At 35.3% G+C, this 21,967-nt stretch overlaps 1 protein-coding gene across 1 annotated transcript in view; it reads right to left on the minus strand.

Annotated features, from left to right (window-relative positions):
- Positions 1-21,967, minus strand: part of VPS13B (vacuolar protein sorting 13 homolog B) — a 775,748-nt gene that overhangs the window by 291,934 nt on the left and 461,847 nt on the right. Inside the window, exons 31-32 of the mRNA XM_036830846.1 lie at positions 10,217-10,420; positions 1,623-1,749 (exon numbers count right to left, since the gene is read on the minus strand). Of these exons, the coding sequence (XP_036686741.1) occupies positions 1,623-1,749; positions 10,217-10,420 (331 nt within the window). The remainder of the gene's footprint in view (positions 1-1,622; positions 1,750-10,216; positions 10,421-21,967) is intronic.

Raw genomic sequence — 21,967 nt, forward strand, 5'->3', positions numbered from 1 at the left:
CCTGCCTCTTGTCATGAAGTGCATGTGGACAATGTTCAAATGCTTGGAAGTGTCCAACAAACCTTCTCCTTAATAGTGTCATCCAAGAGAATGGATTTAAGGAGACTTATAATGGGTCCAAATACAAACTACACAGCTTAGAGCAGCTTTTAATAAAGCCATAAAGAAAAGCATGTCGGAAACGATCCCCTTTTTCTGGTTAAATAAATATTCCCCCCAAAAAGTTTCCAAAATTTACTCATTATAGTTAGAATTCTTATTTTATTCCACAAGTAATGATGAAGGGAATATATTTGTGTATTTTAAACCAATTGTGTTACTAAGTAACTGAAAGATATAAGTAGACTTACTTAATTTTTATATACCTTTTGTGGATATAAAGATATCCTGCCTAACCTAACTTTCCCTATAGGGCAATTACAAACATCAAATAAGATAACACATACAAAATATTTTTTTGTTTGTTTTTTATATAAATTTATTTATTTTTATTTTTGGCTGTATTGGGTCTTCATTGCTGTGCGTGGGCTTTCTCTAGTTGCGGTGAGCGGGGGCTGCTCTTCATTGTGGTGGCTTCTCTTGTTGTGGAGCATGGGCTCTAGATGCACGGGCTGCAGTAGTTGTGGCACGCAGACTCTAGAGCGCAGGCTCAGTAGTTGTGGCGCACGGGCTTAGTTGCTCCGCGGCATGTGGGATCTTCCCAGACCAGTGCTCGAACCCGGGCTCGAAACCATGTCCCCTACATTGGCAGGCGGGTTCTTAACCACTCCACCACCAGGGAAGCCCCAAAATATTGTTTTTTAAAAACTCAAAGAATGATGTAAACTTTTATCCCCTTAGATTAATAATATATTTAATCTGTGCCTAATTTTTCTGAACTTTTTATAACAACTGCCTATAACTCTGTGAATGATCAAAAAGTTTATCAAGTTTTTAGCATAACAAACTTTTATGAAGAATATTTTTAAAGTTATGATGGATCACATTATTATTACATTTCTATTCTAGGCATGGAGGCAGTATACCATAGTGATTAGACTTCAAACCTGGATCCGTTAGTAATTGGCTAGTAAGATTGGTCAAGTTACTTAATTTCTTTTGATCTCAGTTTCCTCATCTATAAAATATGTATACTAATAATATCCACCTCATATGGATTCTGTGAAGAGTAAATAAGGCAATTCATGTAGAAATCTCTTTGTAAGGTAATCCATGTGAGAACCCTAAGTGATCTGTCAATATTATTGTTGCTTTCATTAGAAAGAGGCGGCAGAGGTCAGGAGTGTATGGCCAGGAGCCAGACCAGTTGGGTTCACACCATGTTCTGCTTCCTATTTGTGAATATTTAGACAAGTTAACTCTTTATGCTTCAGTTTCCTCATCTACAAAACGAGGACAGTAGGAGAAGTTAATAGGATTATTATAAGGATTAAATGAGTTATTACATGAAAAGCAATACCTAAATAGTACTATAAAGTACTTAATAATTATTAGCTACAATAATAACTTATTAATAATAAGCTAATTTCATATCCTATGCACGGAAACTATGAAAACTCCTAACACACAAGAAAAGCTGCTCCAATATTTAGACTAAAATAAAAACTAAATTAATTTCTAACCTCAGTGTGCATATTTTCTGGAGAAATTACTTTGGTGAAAATGATGGCAGGTGCTCCAGTTATTCGGACAGAAAAATCTGTTAAAATGGGAGTCAAAATTGCTCTTCTTTCTTGATGCCGCCGTATGCTAAAAGATAAAGTAAAAATTATTAGCTTTTTCAAAAAAAAATATATATTAGCTTTTTCATTTTTAAGGATAATTTTCATTAAATTTATACAAGTCTCTGTACTACAAACATGTATGACAAAATTACATAATTATTTTGACTGTGTCTATCTGTACATTTTATAATCATAATTTTTGTAACTTCAATTCTTAACTTCAGATTCATATAAAAAAATCACTGAGAAGTTCAGATGTAATTAATCAATTTCATATTAAGAGCATCCTAGGACCTTTCAATAAATTACTTTTTCTATTTTTAATTCCTTTTGTTTTTACAGTTTAGGATCTCTCTTGCTATCAAAAATAATCTTACTATTTTGTGATCATTTTTAATTTCCTAGTTTTAATATTTCTGACATTCTGCTTGACAACTGCCATCTTTCCAATCTCATTAGGTTCACAAGCATATCCTCTTAATCTTTGATTTTTTTTTTTTTAACTCTAAGAACTATCTGAGTTCATAGATTATGACTGCCTTTACAGTTTGTGAAATGGCTTTTGTGACTTTGATACTGAATTCTTCTTCACAGCAACCCTGTATGTGAAGTAAGGAACATTACTAGCCCCATATTATCTATGAGGAAATGAAGTTCAGGGACTGGGCTAAGACCACCCAGTTGGAACAAAGGTTCCACAACTGGGCCCGCAGGGCAAGTTGATAACAGAGCAGCATTTGACCTCTATTTTAATTTTTCTTTATACATTCTCACCTTTTGATCAGTTATTTAGCACACTATTCCTACTCTACATTCAAAATTGCTAATTGCTAATAATTTCAAAGGAAGTATTGGCGTTCATCGTAGAAGATAAAATTGGAAAATCTTATTGAGAAACCAAAGCTTGTGCTAGTGCAGATCTTCAAGTCTACTACCCATATTCTTAGTTTTCATTTCATGAAATAATACAGTTCTATGTTTTACTAGCAAGCCGTACCTCAAAAGTTCCTTGGAACCATTAATTTAATATTCCTTGTAAATATGTCCCTATTATTCTCTTTTATTATAAAATGACCAAGTTGAGATCAGAGAATTGGCATAAGTTATCTCATGAAAAAGCCCAGATAAAACTCAAGTCTGTCTATATCCTTTTCTACCAGAATAGTCTAGAGAATACTAGTATCTTTTGTTGAAACTGTGCAATGGGCAGAGCTTTCTATGGTGTCTGCCAAAAAAGCAAATTGGATCATCTGGTTCTGTGACACATAAGTATTGGATTTCAAGAAAGTCAATTTTAAAGAATTAAGAGATCTGGTGAATAGAAGAAGTATTAAAATCTGAATACAGAGGAAGGGCTGAGATCCTGAGAGACACCACAATTATAGCCTAATAGCTCAAATTCCATAAAATGACCAATGTGAGAAACATGTAACATCTGATGTGCTCTCATAGGGGAGTGCTAAAATATACGATGTATTAAAAATACCTTAAAATGGAAAACATGGCAGGGAACCAACTAAGAGCAAACCTTAGCTGAAGCACTGATGGGGAAAAAAAAGTACTTGTTTGTATCATAATTTTTTCCCACTATGTGAATTAAATCAGTAAGTAACACAACATATGGAAGACCTATGATGTTAGAAATTTTTTAAAAAAGTTTTTTAAGTCAATATTCTTATAAAACTAGAACTTCACTGGTACAGAGTGCTAACTTTTCTTTTGTATTATCTCTCGTAAGTATTTGCATTAAGGATACATATTTTTTAAATCATAAAAACTTTTTTATAGATTCAAGTATTTTCAAGGCTGAATTCAAAAGAAAGTAAAAATAAACACTGAAGAAATAACTACAACAAGAATTAAATTCTGCTAATATTTTACTAGATAATAATCTAGTAAACTAACAAAAGAGGGAAGTAAAACTCAAAGTATTAACTGACATTGTTAATGACTTCAGGGTCCTAGTCACTCTCAGTAAACCAAGGGAATAGATTTTTAATGGCCATATTGAGACAACAGGCTAATCCTTACATCCCTGACAGGCAAGGATTTTGAAACGAGCTGCCAACTTAGATCTGGGGCCATTAAAAGGTCAGAAAAACAACTTCCAATCAGAAATAGAAAAAAACAAGGAAGTTTGCCTGATTTGGCACGAGGGATTATTGAAAAAACAGAGATATCCCTGCTTTTTCAACTTAAAAATTAAAATAAAAATAATGGGAAAATTAAAAATAATGGGACTACCCCATGTGTGTTTGGAAGCTGTAACTTATATTACTTGTGTTGGTCCAGGAATACCCATATTGAGTTATTCATATAAAAGTGGCATCAGACCTTTGATAACCCCAGGGCATCAGTCAGAAATAAATGTAAAATCTCTGGAAAAATATGCGTTCAAGCCGACAAAAAGGATTCCCAGAAACAAAGACCACTGAAGATAAACTCCTAATCACAGATTTTATATGCACTCCAAATTTTTTTTTTTTTTAGCAATAGGAGACTTCAACCCCATTATCAAATTCATTATCAAGAACTTCTGATAATGGAATTTCCACATATGGACAATACAATAAATTTCTTTAAGATCATTAAAGACATATAGGATGGAATGAAAAACAGGAGGAAAAAACCAAAGTACTATCAAGAAAGGTAAAATGGATTTAAAAAACAACCAAACAGAGTATCCAGAAATAAAAAATGTAGTTACTAAAATTAATCCTATAATAGATTAATAAACAGAATTTTAGATATAATTTAAGAAAAAATTAGTAAACTAGAAATACTACAGAGAAAGATAGACCAGAAGATACTTAAGACTTGTGATAATCAACTGAGATAATCCCTTAGAGTGGATATTCCTAAATGTAAAAAACAGTAATATTCACACACATTTATTATGAACAATAAATATATATAACATACTTTTTGGAAAATTATTGGTTATAAGTTTATTAACTATACCTATTTTTACAGATTTCTCTTATTTTTAAATAGTCATAAGGATAAGTCATTTGATTTGTAAAGTAACTTTAAAAATCAAATATTTAGTTAAGAGTTGAAGACTATTTTAGTGTGTGTGTGTGTGTGTGTGTGTGTGCGTGTGCGGTTTTTTTCCTTCCAAGAGGAACACTATCTGGTGACTTTCTAATGCAATTAAAATTTAATTTGCAATAAATTTAATGCAATTAAACTTTAATTTGCATTAACAAATTGAACGAGAAAAACCATATGATTATCTCAATAGATGCAGAGAAAGCTTTCGACAAAATTCAAATCCCATTTATGATAAAAACTCTTCAGAAAGCAGGCATAGGGGGAACTTACCTCAACATAATAAAGGTCATATATGACAAACCCACAGCCAACATCGTCCTCAATGGTGAAAAACTGAAACCATTTCCACTAAGATCAGGAACAAGACAAGGTTGCACACTCTCACCACTATTATTCAGTATAGTTTTGGAAGTTTTAGGCACAGCAATCAGAGAAGAAAAAGAAACAAAAGTAATCCAAATCGGAATAGAAGAAGTAAAACTGTCACTGTTTGCAGATGACATGATAATATATATAGAGAATCCCAAAGATGCTACCAGAAAACTACTAGAGCTAATCAATGAATTTCATAAAGTAGCTGGATATAAAATTAATGCACAGAAATCTCTTGTATTCCTATACACTAATGATGAAAAATCTGAAAGAGAAATTAAGGAAACACTCCCACTTACCATTGCAACAAAAAAGAATAAAATGCCTAAGAATAAACCTACCTAAGGAGACCAAAGACCTGTATGCAGAAAACTGTAAGACACTGATGAAAGAAATTAAAGATGATACAAACAGATGGAGAGATATACCATTTTCTTGGATTGGAAGAATCAACATTGTGAAAATGACTATACTACCCAAAGCAATCTACAGATTCAATGCAATCCCTATCAAGCTACCAATGGCACTTTTCACAGAACTAGAACAAAAAATTGCACAATTTGTATGGAAACACAAAAGACCCCAAATAGCCAAAGCAAACTTGAGAAGAAAAACAGAGCTGGAGGAATCAGGCTCCCTGACTTCAGACTATACTACAAAGCTACAGTAATCAAGACAGTACGGTACTGGCACAAAAACAGAAATATAGATCGATGGAACAGGATAGAAAGCCCAGAGATAAACCCACGCACATATGGTCACCTTGTCTTTGATAAATGAGGCAAGCATATACAATGGAGAAAAGACAGCCTCTTCAATAAGTGGTGCTGAGAAAACTGGACAGCTACATCTAAAACAATGAAATTAGAACACTCCCTAACACCACAGACAAAAATAAACTGAAAATGGATTAAAGACCTAACCGTAAGGCCAGCCACTATAAAACTCTTAGAGGAAAACATAGGCAGAACACTCTATGACATAAATCACAGCAAGATCCTTTTTGACCCAGCTCCTAGAGAAATGGAAATAAAAACAAAAATAAACAAATGGGACCTAATGAAACAGAAAAGCTTTTGCATAGCAAAGGAAACCATAAACAGGATGAAATGACAACCCTCAGAATAGGAGAAAATATTTGCAAATGAAGCAACTGACAAAGGATTAATCTCCAAAATTTACAAGCAGCTCATGCAGCTCAATATCAAAAAAACAAACAACCCAATCCAAAAATGGGCAGAAGACCTAAATAGACATTTCTCCAAAGAAGATATACAGATTGCCAACAAACACGTGAAAGAATGCTCAACAGCGTTAATCATTAGAGAAATGCAAATCAAAACTACAATGAGGTATCACCTCACACCAGTCAGAATGGCCATCATCAAAAAATCTACAAACAATAAATGCTGGAGAGGGTGTGGAGAAAAGGGAACCCTCTTGCACTGTTGGTGGGAATGTAAGTTGATACACAGCCACTATGGAGAACAGTATGGAGGTCCCTTAAAATACTAAAAATAGAACTACCATATGACCCAGCAATCCCACTACTGGGCATACACCTTGAGAAAACCATAATTCAAAAAGAGTCATGTACCACAATGTTCATTGCAGCTCTATTTACAATAGCCAGGAGGTGGAAGCAATCTAAGTGTCCATTGATAGATGAATGGATAAAGAAGATGTGGCACATACATACAATGGAATAAAACTCAGCCATAAAAGGAAATGAAATTGAGGTATTTGTAGTGAGGTGGATGGACCTAGAGTCTGTCATACAGAGTGAAGTAAGTCAGAAAGAGAAAAACAAATACCGTATGCTAACACACATATATGGAATCTAAAAAAAAAAGAATGGCCCTGAAGAACCTAGGGGTAGTATGGGAATAAAGATGCAGACCTACTATAGAATGGACTTGAGGACACGGGGAGGGGGAAGGGTAAGCTGAGACAAAGTGAGAGAGTGGCATGTACATATATACACTACCAAATGTAAAATCGATAGCTAGTGAGAAGCAGACGCATAGCACAGGGAGATCAGCTCGGTGCTTTGTGACCACCTAGACGGGTGGGATAGGAAGGGTGGGAGGGAGGATACGCAATAGGGAAGAGATATGGGAATATATGTATATGTATAGCTGATTCACTTTGTTATAAAGCAGAAACTAATACACCACTGTAAAGCACTTATGCTCCAATAAAGATGTTAAAAAAAAAATCAGAAGCAAATACAAAAAAAAAAAAAAGTAAAAATGTAAGAGATCAACAGTCAGATGGAATAGTCATGATCTCTCAGAATTAAGGCATTATTCATGCTTCAGGTACTTTAATAGCAACACAGTACCATACTTCCACATAGTCAATGTTACTAACCCTGTGAAGCATAGAATGGATAGATTTTACGATCGTGTCAAATTCAAATACAGCCTGCTAAGAAAACATAGTAATAACAATTTCAAAAAATCCTATCTGTGGGTCTTCCCTGGTGACGCAGTTGTTGAGAATCTGCCTGTCAGTGCAGGGAACGCAGGTTCAAGCCCTGGACTGGGAAAATCCCACATGGCGCGGAGCAACTAAGCCCGTGCGCCACAACTACTGAGCCTGAGCTCTAGAGCCTGCGAGCCACAACTACTGAGCCTGAGTGCCACAACTACTGAAGCCCTCACACCTAGAGCCCATGCTCCGCAACAAGAGAAGCCACTGCAATGAGAAGCCCACGCACCGCAATGAAGAGTATCCCCCGCTCGCCACAACTAGAGAAAGCCCTTGCGCAGCAATGAAGACTCAACGCAGCCAAAAATAAAAATAATTAATTAATTAAAAAAAAAAATCCTATGTGTGGTGAAAAAGGCCAAAGGGTAGTATATGTAATTTGGTCCATGTACATCAAAATACTCAAACAAATAAATATGTTCTATTTCTCTCAGTAAAGTCAGAAAGATAATTTACCCAGGGAAATCAAACACAGATAGTGAGAGGGCCAAACAAAAGCATTTGCTATAAAAACTAAATTATTTATTTAACTGCAGTTTTCAAGTCTATTCAAATTTTATCTTTAAATAGTACAAACAAGAAAATCATATTAACTTGGAGAATTAAGGCTCATTGGCATTTTCAGGAAATTACAAGATAAACTTTCCACACCATCCCACACACCCCGAAAGCTCTCATCACCATGTCAAATAGCAATAGTGATTTTAATGTGTAACCTGCACATGGCAGACATCAGTACAGGTTATTTTAGTTCTCATCACTTCATTACCTCAGATTATAAAAGTAAGCCCAGATGTAGTAAAAATGGTTGCTAAAAGAAAAAAAAGTGATTAACTAACAATGAACTTAGCATAAGAGTAAGGCGTCAGAGTACTGAGTACAAGAAAAGTAGTTGACTAAGAGGAAGCAAACCGAGGTTCCACACTTAGCTGTATTTTTAAGTGACACTGGACAAGCAAAGGAATCGCCTCAAACTTAGTTTGCTGTAGTGGTTTTGTTCCATAACTTGCTAAGAATGGTTCAGAGTTTAGAGAGAAAATTGCAAGGGAGTTGGAATGTGGAAGAGAAATAACAGACAATATTCTCTGACAGTCATACTGTTTTAAATAGCAGTGAAATTACGATGCAGAGGTACCAGCAGATTCCAGCTTGTCCTCACTCTTCCCACCTTTGTGACTTTTTCCTGATTGTTGGCTCTGCTGGCCAATAGCAACTGTAGGCTCAACTCCAGAAGCAGAAGCAATAACCTCCCATGGACTTGCCTACCAGCCTTCGGTGCTCCCTCCAGCCACTGGACGTGCCTGGCTTCCCAGGTTCCCTGGGGTGCTACAAATTTTTACCCAGGTCACCCAGCTTCTTCCACAATTGGATAAGGTCTTATTCCTAAAATAAATCCCGTATGTTACAATACTTATAGCGGTTGTCCTGCTCTGATTGAACCCTGATGTATTCCGTCAGCTGAAAAATTAAGGTTTTGGAAGCAAGAGATCTGCAAGTTTTAAAATTTGATGATTCCTTATGCTTAACTTCCCTACTTCCTTCTCCCAATCATTCACACAGAAACACATTATGATTACAGACAAAATGTGAGTAATGTATCAGGAGGAATAAATGAAAACCATTATAAAGACTGCCATTTAATAATGGTTAGGGAAGGGAGTAAATTATTCTTCACTGTATATCTTTTGAGTTCTACCTGTAATACCTACTGAAAAACAAAAATCTAATGATATTATGGTTCTGTTTGTATTTCTGTCAAGATTAATCAGCAGAACTAAACAGCACCAGATCTAAAATTTCTTGTCTTTATTTGAATCAGTATCTCTCAGGAACACTCACATTCAGTCACTTGATTTGTTAGCTTTCCTTAATCATCTAATCATTCGATCCCTCACTATTTCACTCAAATATTCACGAACTTCCTATTCTGTGCCAAGCATGATACTATGTGCTTGGTATTCAGAAGTGAATAAAACATGCCAAGTTTTTATACTGCAGTAGCTTTCTTAGTTCAAAATGCCCCCTCCCCTCTCCTGCCACTCGTACTTTGTGGAAACAAATTCAAAAGCCATATATTCTGTGAAACCTTCCCTGAGAACCCACGCACAGAGTTAGTCATTCATTTCTTTCTTTTAATTCTCTATTTGTACCTACATTGATTTTATTTTAGTTTTATCTTTATTTTTTTAAGTTGTGAATATCCATTTAACGGAACATTTGGGGGCCAAGGATTTATAATAATAAGGAAAATCTGGCTTTGAATATAATGGATTTTAAGGGAAAATGTGAATGAATCCTTAGCCTGAAGTGGAACCTTTCATCAACTAACAAGCTTTAAAAAAAAATTCTGACACGACCTTAAATTTGTAATAATTGCAGTGTAACAGTGGTAGGACTAGCAGGTTTCTAAGCAAAATCATCAGCTACAATTACAAAATATATTTAATGATCGTCATGAAATGCAGAAACAATACTAAAACACTTAGGTTGGGCGTGCTAAAGACTGTATCATCAATTGCTCTTCTGTCAATGAAATATTAGAACGTGGAGAAAGCTTCTCAACCATTTCCCACCTGCTGGCCATATTCCACTCAAGGGCTGGATTCTGAGAATTTCTTTCATTCTCTGTTAGCACCCCTCCTGTGCCACTTTCCTTCTCCGGTTTTAGTTGATCCCACTGCGCAGTACCAATATTGATGGACTGCAGATCTATTTGGTATTGTCTGTCTTCAATTTCTGATCCAGGGTCTCGAAGAATTCCTAAATTCAAGGCTCTCCTGTAAAGGCAGTGAAAAAAAGTGAATAGATAAAATAAGTATTCTATGTTTACTTTGCTCGCTAACATCATGTTATTACCTTTTTTTTCCTTTGGATTACTGGGTTAATCAAATCTATGAGGCAGGTATTAGAAAGTTACCACATACTAATGACTTGAAAACATACTCAAAACTTAGCACTTACAGTGTCTACCCTATAATGATTTCTTACATTATTCCCAGCACTGTGCTATTTTTCTAAGTACTTTCACATTTATGATTTAAATCCTTGAGATGTTGTGAGGTCATATTATTATCTCCATTTTTACTACAGAGAAAATAATGCAGAGAGGTTGAAAGACTTAGCCAAAGTTACTGAGCTACTATGTGGACAAAATTGCAACTTAAATCCAGGGTTCTGCCTCAAAACCCTGTCTTCTTTGCAATGCTAAACACCTACTTTCCCTTCTCAGCACTCTGATGTCTTGTTAGGAAAGGTGATGAAGACTTGCTAATCTATTTAACTCCCCTACCTTTTGCCTTTGGTCCTTTATATAACCCATCATCATATAGAGTAAATTGTTGACAAGAGTACATTGCTTACTGATGTAGAAACACAGTAAGGATTACTGGTCCATATAGAGTTGGAACTTTGATCTTATTGGACCCAAGGCTAAGCAAATGAATAAAATTATCAGCAGCTTAAAGCTAGATTAGAGGAAGTAAATGGTTAAATGTTTCATGAAGGTTTTAGACTGAAAATAGCAAGGCAGTGTGGTAGGGTGGGAAGAAAAGCGTTCAGGATTTGGAAGCCAGATAAGACTAAGTTTGTGTGAGTTTGTAATTTTTTAGTTACGTTGGTTCACAGATGCTTTAAAGTGAGTAATCAAAAGGAAAGTAACATTTGTCCCCCATGAAAGTTTCAATCAACACAAAAGTGAAATTACATAGAGGATAAAAATAGTTTTACTAGTATAGATACAATTGCAGTGATTAGAAAAGAAATACAATTAATTATATCAATTGAATACTAATGAAACTAATTAGTGGAGTGAGAAGGGAGGGAAGCACTGAGTCCTAGTTTGAAAACTACAGAGAGACAGTGTGAATGTGATCAAGACTACCTCTTGTCTAAGTAAACAGTGTGGGTCAGACCATGCCCAGAAGCTGGTCAAATACTGATGGAAGGTGGATGACCACTGAGACTCAAGATGGCAGATGTCTGGGCCAGATGTGCAGGAATGGAGATGGCATGCATTAGGCCAGGCAAGGTGAGGGCTAAGGCAAATGAATTCAAGTGAAGAGAGGAGCAGGGATAGGACTGCAAATGAATGAACAGGCAGCTCAGGCAGGGAAATACCACAAGGTGTTAACGATAAGAGAACAGGGAAACAAACAGGCATTGGTCAAGAAGTCATAGTGGGAACCAGAGAAACTGAATGAATGGACTCTCATTATTCCTAAGGTAAGAGCTGAACCTGGTTTTTGTTTTCTTTTTTCTAACTTAGAAAATTACAATCTAGGAATGGGCATGCAAGGAAAGGTGGCTTGAAGTTTTACTTGAACCTAAGAATTGCATTAAAAACAGGGCCCATAAAATCAGCCACGAACACTTTCATTTTGCCTTAATGAAGGCAAAGAAAAAAGGAGTGAATGAGGGTGCAGGTGAGAGGGAGTAACGTTGTGAGTACACCTATTTTGGTCAAATGCTCTCCTTTCATTTGAATATTGGTGTAAACCTGTTAATTCTAAAGGCACAGCTCAAACTTCACTTTCTATGAAGCCTTTCCTGACCACCATTTCTTCAAACTCCCTTCCTCCCAAATCTGTGCTCTTAGGGTCCTTCCGTACTTATAAGTACAAGAACATCACAAGGACCTGTCAGTCTTTCTCCATATAGCATACATTTCTTGAAGTCAGAAACTACATCTCCTAGTAAGCAATCAGTAAATGCTGTTTCAATTCACTGATCTGAACTGACACAAATCTTTACAAATCTCAAGTGGAGAATCCATCTGTCCACAGCAATAAGAACACACAGTCTTTAGACAGTAAACTGCTGCTGCAGGGCCACATAAACTCTGACATACAGCAAATATCTTTGGCAGTGGGTGGCCTAGTTTATTTCCCTAGATTATTATTCCCCATATAAAAGTTATATTTACTTATTTTAAACTAGCCAATGCTTTCTACATTTTACATAAATTCCCTAAGCCTACTTTTAAAGAAAACTAAAATACTTTTAAGAATCCCTTTGAAGGAAGAAAAAGTATATTTGGAAATAAAATTAGTACTATATTAAAAGACAAACAAAGCAACCTAGCCCAACATTAACATCGGCCTTTCTATTTTTCTTGGCACTTGAAGAAACTGCAAAGTCGTAAGATAAAAACCAGAGAAACACCAAATGTCATTAGTTTTCACCTACGCTTGAAATGCCTCATATTTACTCTTGGCCTTAAATCAAGCTATTCTCCTCCTATCATCTGTCTGTGGAAAACATGACTTTCCACAGGTTCTTCTTCTCATGTAAAAATGGGTTGTATATTGAGCAATAGCTTAATACTTCTAAACGTGCTAATTTCAAACTTTTAAGTTTTCTAAGAACCAGGGTTTGAGATTTTACACTTTTCTTTTTGTTTGCTTTTGAAATTGAAAAATATATTTGTCATTTTAACCTGATTTGAAAGTTCAGAGAAATGTACAGTATGTGGGTATATAAATCCAACTTAAAAGTTAATTGCAAAACCATTTAAATCTGAGTTGTAGAAAATAGGATAAGCAAAAGACTCATGTGAACTCTGGTGTCAGATTTTTCAATGATCCATGAGCTTGGAGAAATTATTTAACTTCTCTGTTTTAATTATTTCAATATTAAAACTATTATAGAAATAAATAAAATGTATGACTGAAAATTAAACTATTCATAAAGAGGTCCATTATAAATGTTATGACCATTCCTGAAATACATTATCTTATATGGTTTTGAATGAATAATATATCTAATCATCAACTAATCATAGATGCACGGCACCATGATAAAACAAAGTCAACTTTTCTAATTATGAAAAAACTATTAATGAAAACTATAAAGATACATGCTCTTTAATATTTCCATGGTTGCCTGTTTCCAAAATATGGCATATTAGAAAATCACAGTGAATCTTCTGATTGAAACAAATAAAATGCTTGCAGACAATTTAAAGCATCTTTTTAAACACATTTCAGAGCTGGCACTAGAGAATAGAAGGTGCAAAGCCACCCCAAAAAAGTGAAATTAGGAACACTAATAAATAAGCACCTGCCAAAGCCAGCCTTTGCTCTTAGGGTTTCTGCTGAATCCTGCAGAGAGTGATTTTCTGATAATCGCACAGGAGGAGATAAAGCTCAAGGCCCACCTAAGGAGATGGATGAATCTATTTATAGGAGACTGCATAAAAAGCGGGGGTCACGAAGGACTACATCAACCTTCAAAGGGTGAATTAAAAACAGCTCTCCTAGGAAGACTTGTGATAGAACAGTTCTGTGTCTTGACTGTGACGGTGGTTACATGAATGTACATATGTGGCAAAACTGCACTAAACTATACACACATATAGACATATAAATACAAATGATTGAAAATAAAACTGGTGAGGGAAGTCCCTGGTGGTCCAGTGGTTAGGGCTCCATGCTTCCACGGCAGGGGGCACGGGTTCGATCCCTGGTCAGGGAACTAAGATCCTGCATGCCACATGGCATAGCCAAAAAACAAAACAAAACAACAACAACAAAAACCTTGTGAAATCTGAATGCAATTGTGGATTGTACTGATGTCAATTTCCTGGTTTAGATATTGTACTATAGTTATGCAAGAAGTTATGCAAGATCTGAAACCATAAAACTCCTAGAAGAAAACACAGGGGTGTCTGCTCTATGACACTGGTCTTGGCAATGATTTTTTGGATTTGACGCCAAAAGCAAAGGTAACAAAAGCAAAAATAAACAAGTGTGACTACATCAAACTAAAAATCCTCTACTCAGCAAAGGAAACTGCCAACAAAATGAAAAGGCAACCTCTAGAATAAAAATATTTCAAGTATATGTCTGATAAGGGGTTATACTCAAAATATAAGAGGAACTCATATAACTCAATAGCAAAAAACAACCCAATTAAGAAAACCAGCAAAGGATCTGAATAGACATTTTTCCAAAGACATGTAATTGGCCAAAAGGTATTGATACATGAAAAGGTGCTCACTAATTGTCAGGAAAATGCAAATCAAAACCATAATGAGATATCACCTCATACCTGTTAGGATATCTATTAGCAATAAGACAAGGGATAATAAATGCAGGGAGGATATGGAAAAAAGGGAAACCTTGTACACTGTTGGTGGAAATGTAAACTCATACAGCCACTATGTAAAACAGTATGGAGGTTCCTCAAGGAATTAAAAATAGAACCAGCATATGACCCAACAATCCCACTTCTGGGTATATATCCAAAAGAAATGAAATCATTAATCGCAAAGAGATATCTGTACTCCATGTTCATGGCAGCATTGTTCACAGAAGCCTTTTCCATACCTTGTATGGAAACAACCTAAGTGTCCATCAATGAATAAATGGATCAAGAAAATATGGCATCTGCAGTTGACCCTTGAACAATTTGGGGCTTAGGGGCACCAACCCTCCAAGCAGTTATGAATCCATGTATAAGTTATGGTCAGCCCTCCATATCCACAGTTCCTCCTCCACAGTTCAGTGGTTCTACATTCACAGTACATACTATTAAAAAAAAAAAAAGTGTATGAGTGGATCCATGTTGCAGTGTTCAAGGGTCAACTGTATATACAATGAAATATCATTCAGCCTTAAAAAAGGAAAATCCTGTCATTTATGACAACATAGATAAACCCGGAGTGCTTATTTATATTACACTGAGTGAAATAAGCCAGAGAAAGACAAATATTGCATAATATCACTTATATGTGGAATTTTTAAAAATGTCAAATTCATAAAAGCAGAGAATAGAAAAGTGGTTGCCGTGGGCTATGCAGTTGGGGAAATAGGAAGAGGTTGGCTAAAAGGCACAAACTCTCTGTTATAAAATGAATAAGGTCTGAGGATATAATGTATAACATCATGGTGAATATAGTTGATAACATTGTATTGTATAATTGAAATTTACTAAGATTTGCTAAGAAAGTAGAATTTACATGTTCTCACACACACACAAAAGGTGGTGGATGTGTTAACTCAATGGCAGAATCCTTTCACAATGTATACATATATCAAATCATAAAGTTGTACACTTTGAATATCTTACAATTTTATTTGTCAATTATACCTCAATAAAGCTGGTGAAAGGTTACGCTGAAGGGAACTGGGTAAAGGGCACACAGGAGATGTATTTGCAACTTCATGTGAATCTACAAGTATTTCAAACTTTAAAAAGTTTAAAAAATGGAAAAAAGCCCTCCTAATGCCCGTGCTGAAAGAGACAAGGTAACTTACCAACTTACTCATCTTGACCTTAGCCTTAGCAACGGGTAAACAGGGGAAAAAAAAATCCCTCTAAGACTTTGCCATCGTAAGACAGCATTTGGGGGTTTGAGTTTCCAATGTGGCATGAAAAAATTTTAATTTGGAGAGGCTTGTGCCAGGTAGACAGTGCTACCAGATCACAGGTAAAAGCAAATTCTCTTGAGCTGAACTCAATCTGAACTCAAAGAATTTCTGCACATTTGGTTCCAAGTGAAATGAGAGACTAACAGACACAATGGGCAGAAGAAACAGACCCTCAAAGACTTCACAAACTGGATTAGTACACATGAAATATAAAATAATTGTTTAAAAAGAAGAAAAAGGGTTTTTTAAATATGAGCAGGATCAAGAAGATATACACAAGATGCTCCACATCATATGTCAACAGGGAAAAGCAAATTAAAACAAAAAGATACCATTACACACCTATTAGAATGGCCAAAATCCAGAAGACTAACAATACCAAATGCTAGCAAGGATGTGGGGCAACAGGAACTCTCATACACTGCTGGTAGGCATGCAAAATGGTATACCCACTTTGGAAGACAGTTTGGCGGTTTCTTACAAAACTAAACATACTCTCACCATATGATCCAACAACTGCACTCTTTGGTATTTACCCAAAGGAGCTGAAAACATGTCCACACAAACACCTGCACCTGAATGTTTATAGCAGCTTTATTCATAATTGTCAAAACTGGAATCAACCAACATGTCCTTTAGTAGATGGATGGATAAATAAACTGTGGTACATCCTATTATTCAGCACAAAAAGGAAATGAGCTATCAAGCCAAGAAAAAAACATAAGGAACTTTAAAGACAAATTACTAAGTGAAAGAAGCTAATCTGAAAAGGCTACATACTGTATAATTTCAACTACATGTCATTTTGGAAAAAGTAAAACTATGGAGATAATAAAAAGATCAATGGTTGAGACAGGTTGGTCAGGGGCAGGAATGAATAGGCAATGCTCAGAGGACTTTCAGGGCAGTGAAAATATTCTATATGATACTACAATGATAGATACATGTCTTATCATATATCTGTCCAAACCCATATAATATCCAACACCGAGTAAATCCTAATGTAAACTATGGACTTTGGGTGATTAGGATGTATCAATGTAGATTCATCAATTGTTACAATGTACTATTCCTCAACTTGAAATATTCACTAATCTTTAAAGTATAAGATATACCCATTTTGTTTTATGTATACTTAAAACCAATTCCAGTTATTATAAAATAGAATACTCAGAGTACTTTGCTTTGTTTTTCAGTACTAAATTAAGAAAACATATTCAAAATATTTTCATTCAAATACCATACATTAACTTTTATTAAGCAGAATTAGAACAAGATATCTTGTGAAAGGTACATTTTGCATCTCATGGTACACTAGATATTTTTTTAAGGTCTAAAAATATAAACAGTTACAGACATAAGATTTGAAATAATTTACTTTTTTTCAAAGGCTGGAAATCATTGTACAACTTTTAAAATGCTGTTTTCCCTAAGTGAGAATTTTATAACTAAAAATAGCCTAAAAGTGAAAAACAATCTGATTGCAAAGCCAAAAATTAAAGTATATTTTATTCAAGAGAGCTTTGACTTAGTGCACTACATTTTCATAGCACAAGAAACAGTTGCAAAATTATTAAAGAATTCTAATAGAATGCTACTTTACCAGGGAGCTAATCATAGGAAAAGAACTTTATGGCTTCAGTGAGGACCAGAATGCCTCATAATATTAACAATATCTGCTTTAAGAAAATACAAGTACAATATCTTAATAAGAAAGGCTTCATATTATTTCCTAACTAAATTTCTAATAGAAATGCTTGACATCATAAATAGGAATCAAATTTTCTTGTCTCAACTTCACATCCTTCTAAAGGCTCTATGAACTTTGCTCTCCCTCCTTATTGCAGTTTTTAAAACCTTTTAGCAATTCAAATCAGGAAAGGGAGTGAGTCAAGATGCTCATAACTCCCTTACCCTTAACACAAAAAGCTGCTTTATTAGCTAAAATGTAGGAGTTATAATTGTAATTGCTTTGCCCTTCCGAAACTCATCTCCCATACCATTTGAACCATTTCAGCAGGTGGTGTAGGAGGATAAACTAAAGTCTGAAATAGTTGGTCAATGGTATAATCATAAGGAACCAAAGAAGACTTTAAGTATACAACAGGAAACATAGCTTTAATGTTTTCCTTTTTAAATTGATTTAGTCTGGGTCAGGCCTTTTGTATGTTTACATAAGAAACAGCTCATGTTGAATCATTTACCGCCCATTGCTGAATAGGCATATCTTGGGAACTCACTGTAAAGAAGTAAAATTCATTACTTACAGCTCAACTGAGATCTACAAAATGTTAAACAAGCCAGAAAACAGGAATGTAAAAAGAAGTAAAATTTATATGTCTTGATTAAATTAAATGTCTACATCTTTGTCACCAAGTCTCCATAAGTGACAGTAATCTTGAGAGTGTATAGGGCAGGGGATGTAAATGGTTGACCATCAGGCTGAGACCAACTGCCGATTTCCATGACCAATGACTTAAGGCAGGGGTTCTCATCTTCAGCGTGCAGAAGAATCACCTGGAGCTTGTTACAAATGTTAAGTTCTTAAACCTACAGAAATTCTGATTCAGCAGGTCTGGACTAGGGCCGAGGAATATGCCCGCTCCCTTGTTTTGTTTTTTTTAAACAGCCTAAACTAGCATCCTTATTGATTCTAAACACCACATTCTGATACTTAGAGCATCACATCCCTTTGACTTGGAACATCCTATCTCTGCCATCTGAACTGAAGGGAGCATGGACAAGAACCAGTAAATCTGAGGCTATTTCACTTATAAAACAGATAAACTCATACTTGTCCTGCCTCTTTCACCGAATTGTTTAGAAGAAGCACCTCTTCTCTTCAAGGCCAAGATATCTCTGTTAATTCACTTCACTCTTGAAGGCTAGGTCAGTGTCTGTTTTCTCACCAGCTTGTACTTAGACACATTACTTGGCACATGGTAGGCTTTTAATATATGAAAGTTGAATAAATAACAAATATTCTTCTTTATTCCCTTCACTTCCCTTGGGGACTTTACTCTCATTTTTTTCTTTTTCTCTCCCACTACTTTACCATTCAAGTTCAATTACTTGAACTAAAATATGTTCAAGTAATTCTCCTTGTAAAAGAGAGAAACTCTCTCCCTAAGGCCCTGTATACCCCTCTAGCTACCACCCTGTCACATTCCCTTATTTTCCTCTCAGCATTTCTATTTCTTCACTATTTATTTTCTCCTCTAACCAAGAGCTATTAGGTGTCATCCTTATCCTTCCTTTGAAATTTTACTGGAAAACATCCTCAAATGATTTTCTAATTACCAGATCCAATGGATGACTTTCAGTCATTAACTCACCTAAACTTTCTGGGCATTTGACAATTCAAAATGGCAGTACAGCATGCTGGTGAAAAGCACAGACTGCACAATTAGCCTGCCTGGATCCATAATTCTAGCTCTGCCACCTCCCACTGGGTGTCTTTGGGCAAATAAAAGTTTCAGTGCTTCATTTTATTCATCTGAAAAATGAAGTCACTGAGGGGAGTCAAATGAGTTAATGCATGCAAAGTGACAGCTGACACAAAGTAAATAACTAGTATATATAAAGCTATTCTTGCCATCTTGCTTATTCTTGACATTTTCCTTCATGAGCTTGCATGGCTCCACGCTCCCTCAATCTCCTTTACAAGATTCTTCTGTTTGCCCCTTCAGTTATTAGTGATGTCCAGGGTTCTATCTTCAGTTTTATTTTATGCTTTATATGCATTCAGCAGCACAACTGATTCACAAATGCCAGTATATGTACTTCTCAATTATATCTCCAATGAAGGAGATAGGTTTCTTAGGATTCCCTTACATTTTCTGGCCCAGTCCATTCTATGATGACGGGCACACATCTACAAGACAGTTGGTTACCATTAGGGTACATGGTCGAGGAAAATGCAGTATAGTAACACTGCATTAAAAGCATGAATTTTAATGTCACAATTATATTCAAATTCTGGTTCTACCACTTAGAAGCTATACATATATCCTTGGAGAAGTCAACTCAGTGAATATCAGATTCCTCTGTAAGAAGATAATGGTACCTAGCTACATAAGCTTCCTTTGGGAGTAAATGCGTAATTTTAACATGTTTAGTATGTTATAAATGACACCTGGTTGTTTTTATTACTACAGCAGATGAGAAAGAAGTCGCTGGCCTGATTTCAGACTGAATCCGTTGGTCTCACTTACTCTGTATTATAAAATCAAAAAGTACACTGAGGATGCAGAGACTTCAATTTAAGCAAATGGGCCCTATAATAATTCCTTGAGTTGAAACAGAATATTAGGCAAGAAAATGGTTTCCCTACATTTCTAGTCCAAGTGATAAATTAATCATGTATTTCACATTCTAAAAAGAAAGAAGGGGGTTATAAAAATAAAGGAGCAAAAACAGAGTAATCCAGTTATTAAATCATTTTCTAAGAATTTCATACATTTCAGAAACTAAAATTAATTTTCAAGCAATATAAACTTTTAAATAAACAAGCGATTTCACGTTAATAATGGTTTTATGATGGGGTAGTAACAAAACTCACCTTTTTCAGTTATACAAATTTTAAATGATTTACGTGTATAAAGTAAAAATGACATGACAGCAGTATTTACCAGTTATTTTCCTTTTGATGGCTAAATTATAGGCAACTTCATTAGAATATAAAACATTTAGCTCTTTCTACTTGAAGAGTCTCAAAATACTCTCATTGCTTAAGCAAATAAGAAAGCAGACTTTCACTGTCTATCTTCAGGCAAACATGAGCTTTGAAGTTTTTTTTCAGTCACAGATTTGTGCTGATAAGTCCTCACTTGCTCACTCGTGTTATAAATGGGGTATATTTACAAGATGATTTTAAAAGTTACAAGGTATACTATGTATGATCGATGTTAAAAGTATATCAAACTATAACAAACAATTCTCATCCCATTAGAAACATGTGTTAAAGAAATGCACTAACTGAACATGCACTGCATTGAAAAATTTGTTGGTGTGATCAAAGAAACCACTGTGTGATCTCAGAGAAATTACTAAGAGACGTACTAGAATATAAAGAAATGGAAATGGTACTTCAATTTTGTAAAAAATGTAATTATGATGTTGATCTTCAACAAAATTGATTTTTCATCATCAGAAGGGTTTTGATGAAACCCTTCATCAAAATAGAAATAGAAAGAAATAGAAAGAATAGAAAGTGGTATATATTAGGAGTTATATGAATTAACTAAGAATAGAGACTTCCCTGGTGGCAGAGTCGTTAAGAATCCGCCTGCCAATGCAGGGTACATGAGTTCGAGCCCTGGTCCAGGAAGATCCCACATGCCGCAGAGCAACTAAGCCCGTGCGCCACAACTACTGAGCCTGCGCTCTAGAGCCTGCGAGCCACAACTACTGAAGCCCGCGTGCCTAGAGCCCGTGCTCCGCAACAAGAGAAGCCACCGCAGAGAAGAGTAGCCCCTGCTCACCGCAGTAAGAGAAAGACCGCGTGCAGCAACAAAGACCCAACACAGCCAAAAAAATCAAGCCAAACCAAACCTATTTCTTTTCTGGTTGTATCATGGTAACATGATAAATGAGAAATCAGCATCAATATTATGGAACTTGATATTATGAAGATGTGAAACTAAGTTTTTTTTTTTAATATAATAAAGAAATATGGCCTTGATGAAAACATAGTAAAATGGATTTAGAGCTGGTTTAATACCCAATCCAAATAATAATATCTATATGGAGTCAGGTCTCTAGTAACATGACAGAGGATTTGGCTCAATTCAATAATTTTTTTATCATTCATTAATTTTAATGAATTCATATAACTCTGTCTTATCAAATTTTCTGATGACAAAGTTGGGAAGTACAGCTAATATAGTGAATGAGAGAACCAGGATTCTAAAATATCACAAGATACTGGAACAGAGTCAAACTAATAAGATGAAA

This window comes from Balaenoptera musculus, chromosome 17 (genome assembly GCF_009873245.2).
Source record: "Balaenoptera musculus isolate JJ_BM4_2016_0621 chromosome 17, mBalMus1.pri.v3, whole genome shotgun sequence".
NCBI lineage: Eukaryota > Metazoa > Chordata > Mammalia > Artiodactyla > Balaenopteridae > Balaenoptera > Balaenoptera musculus.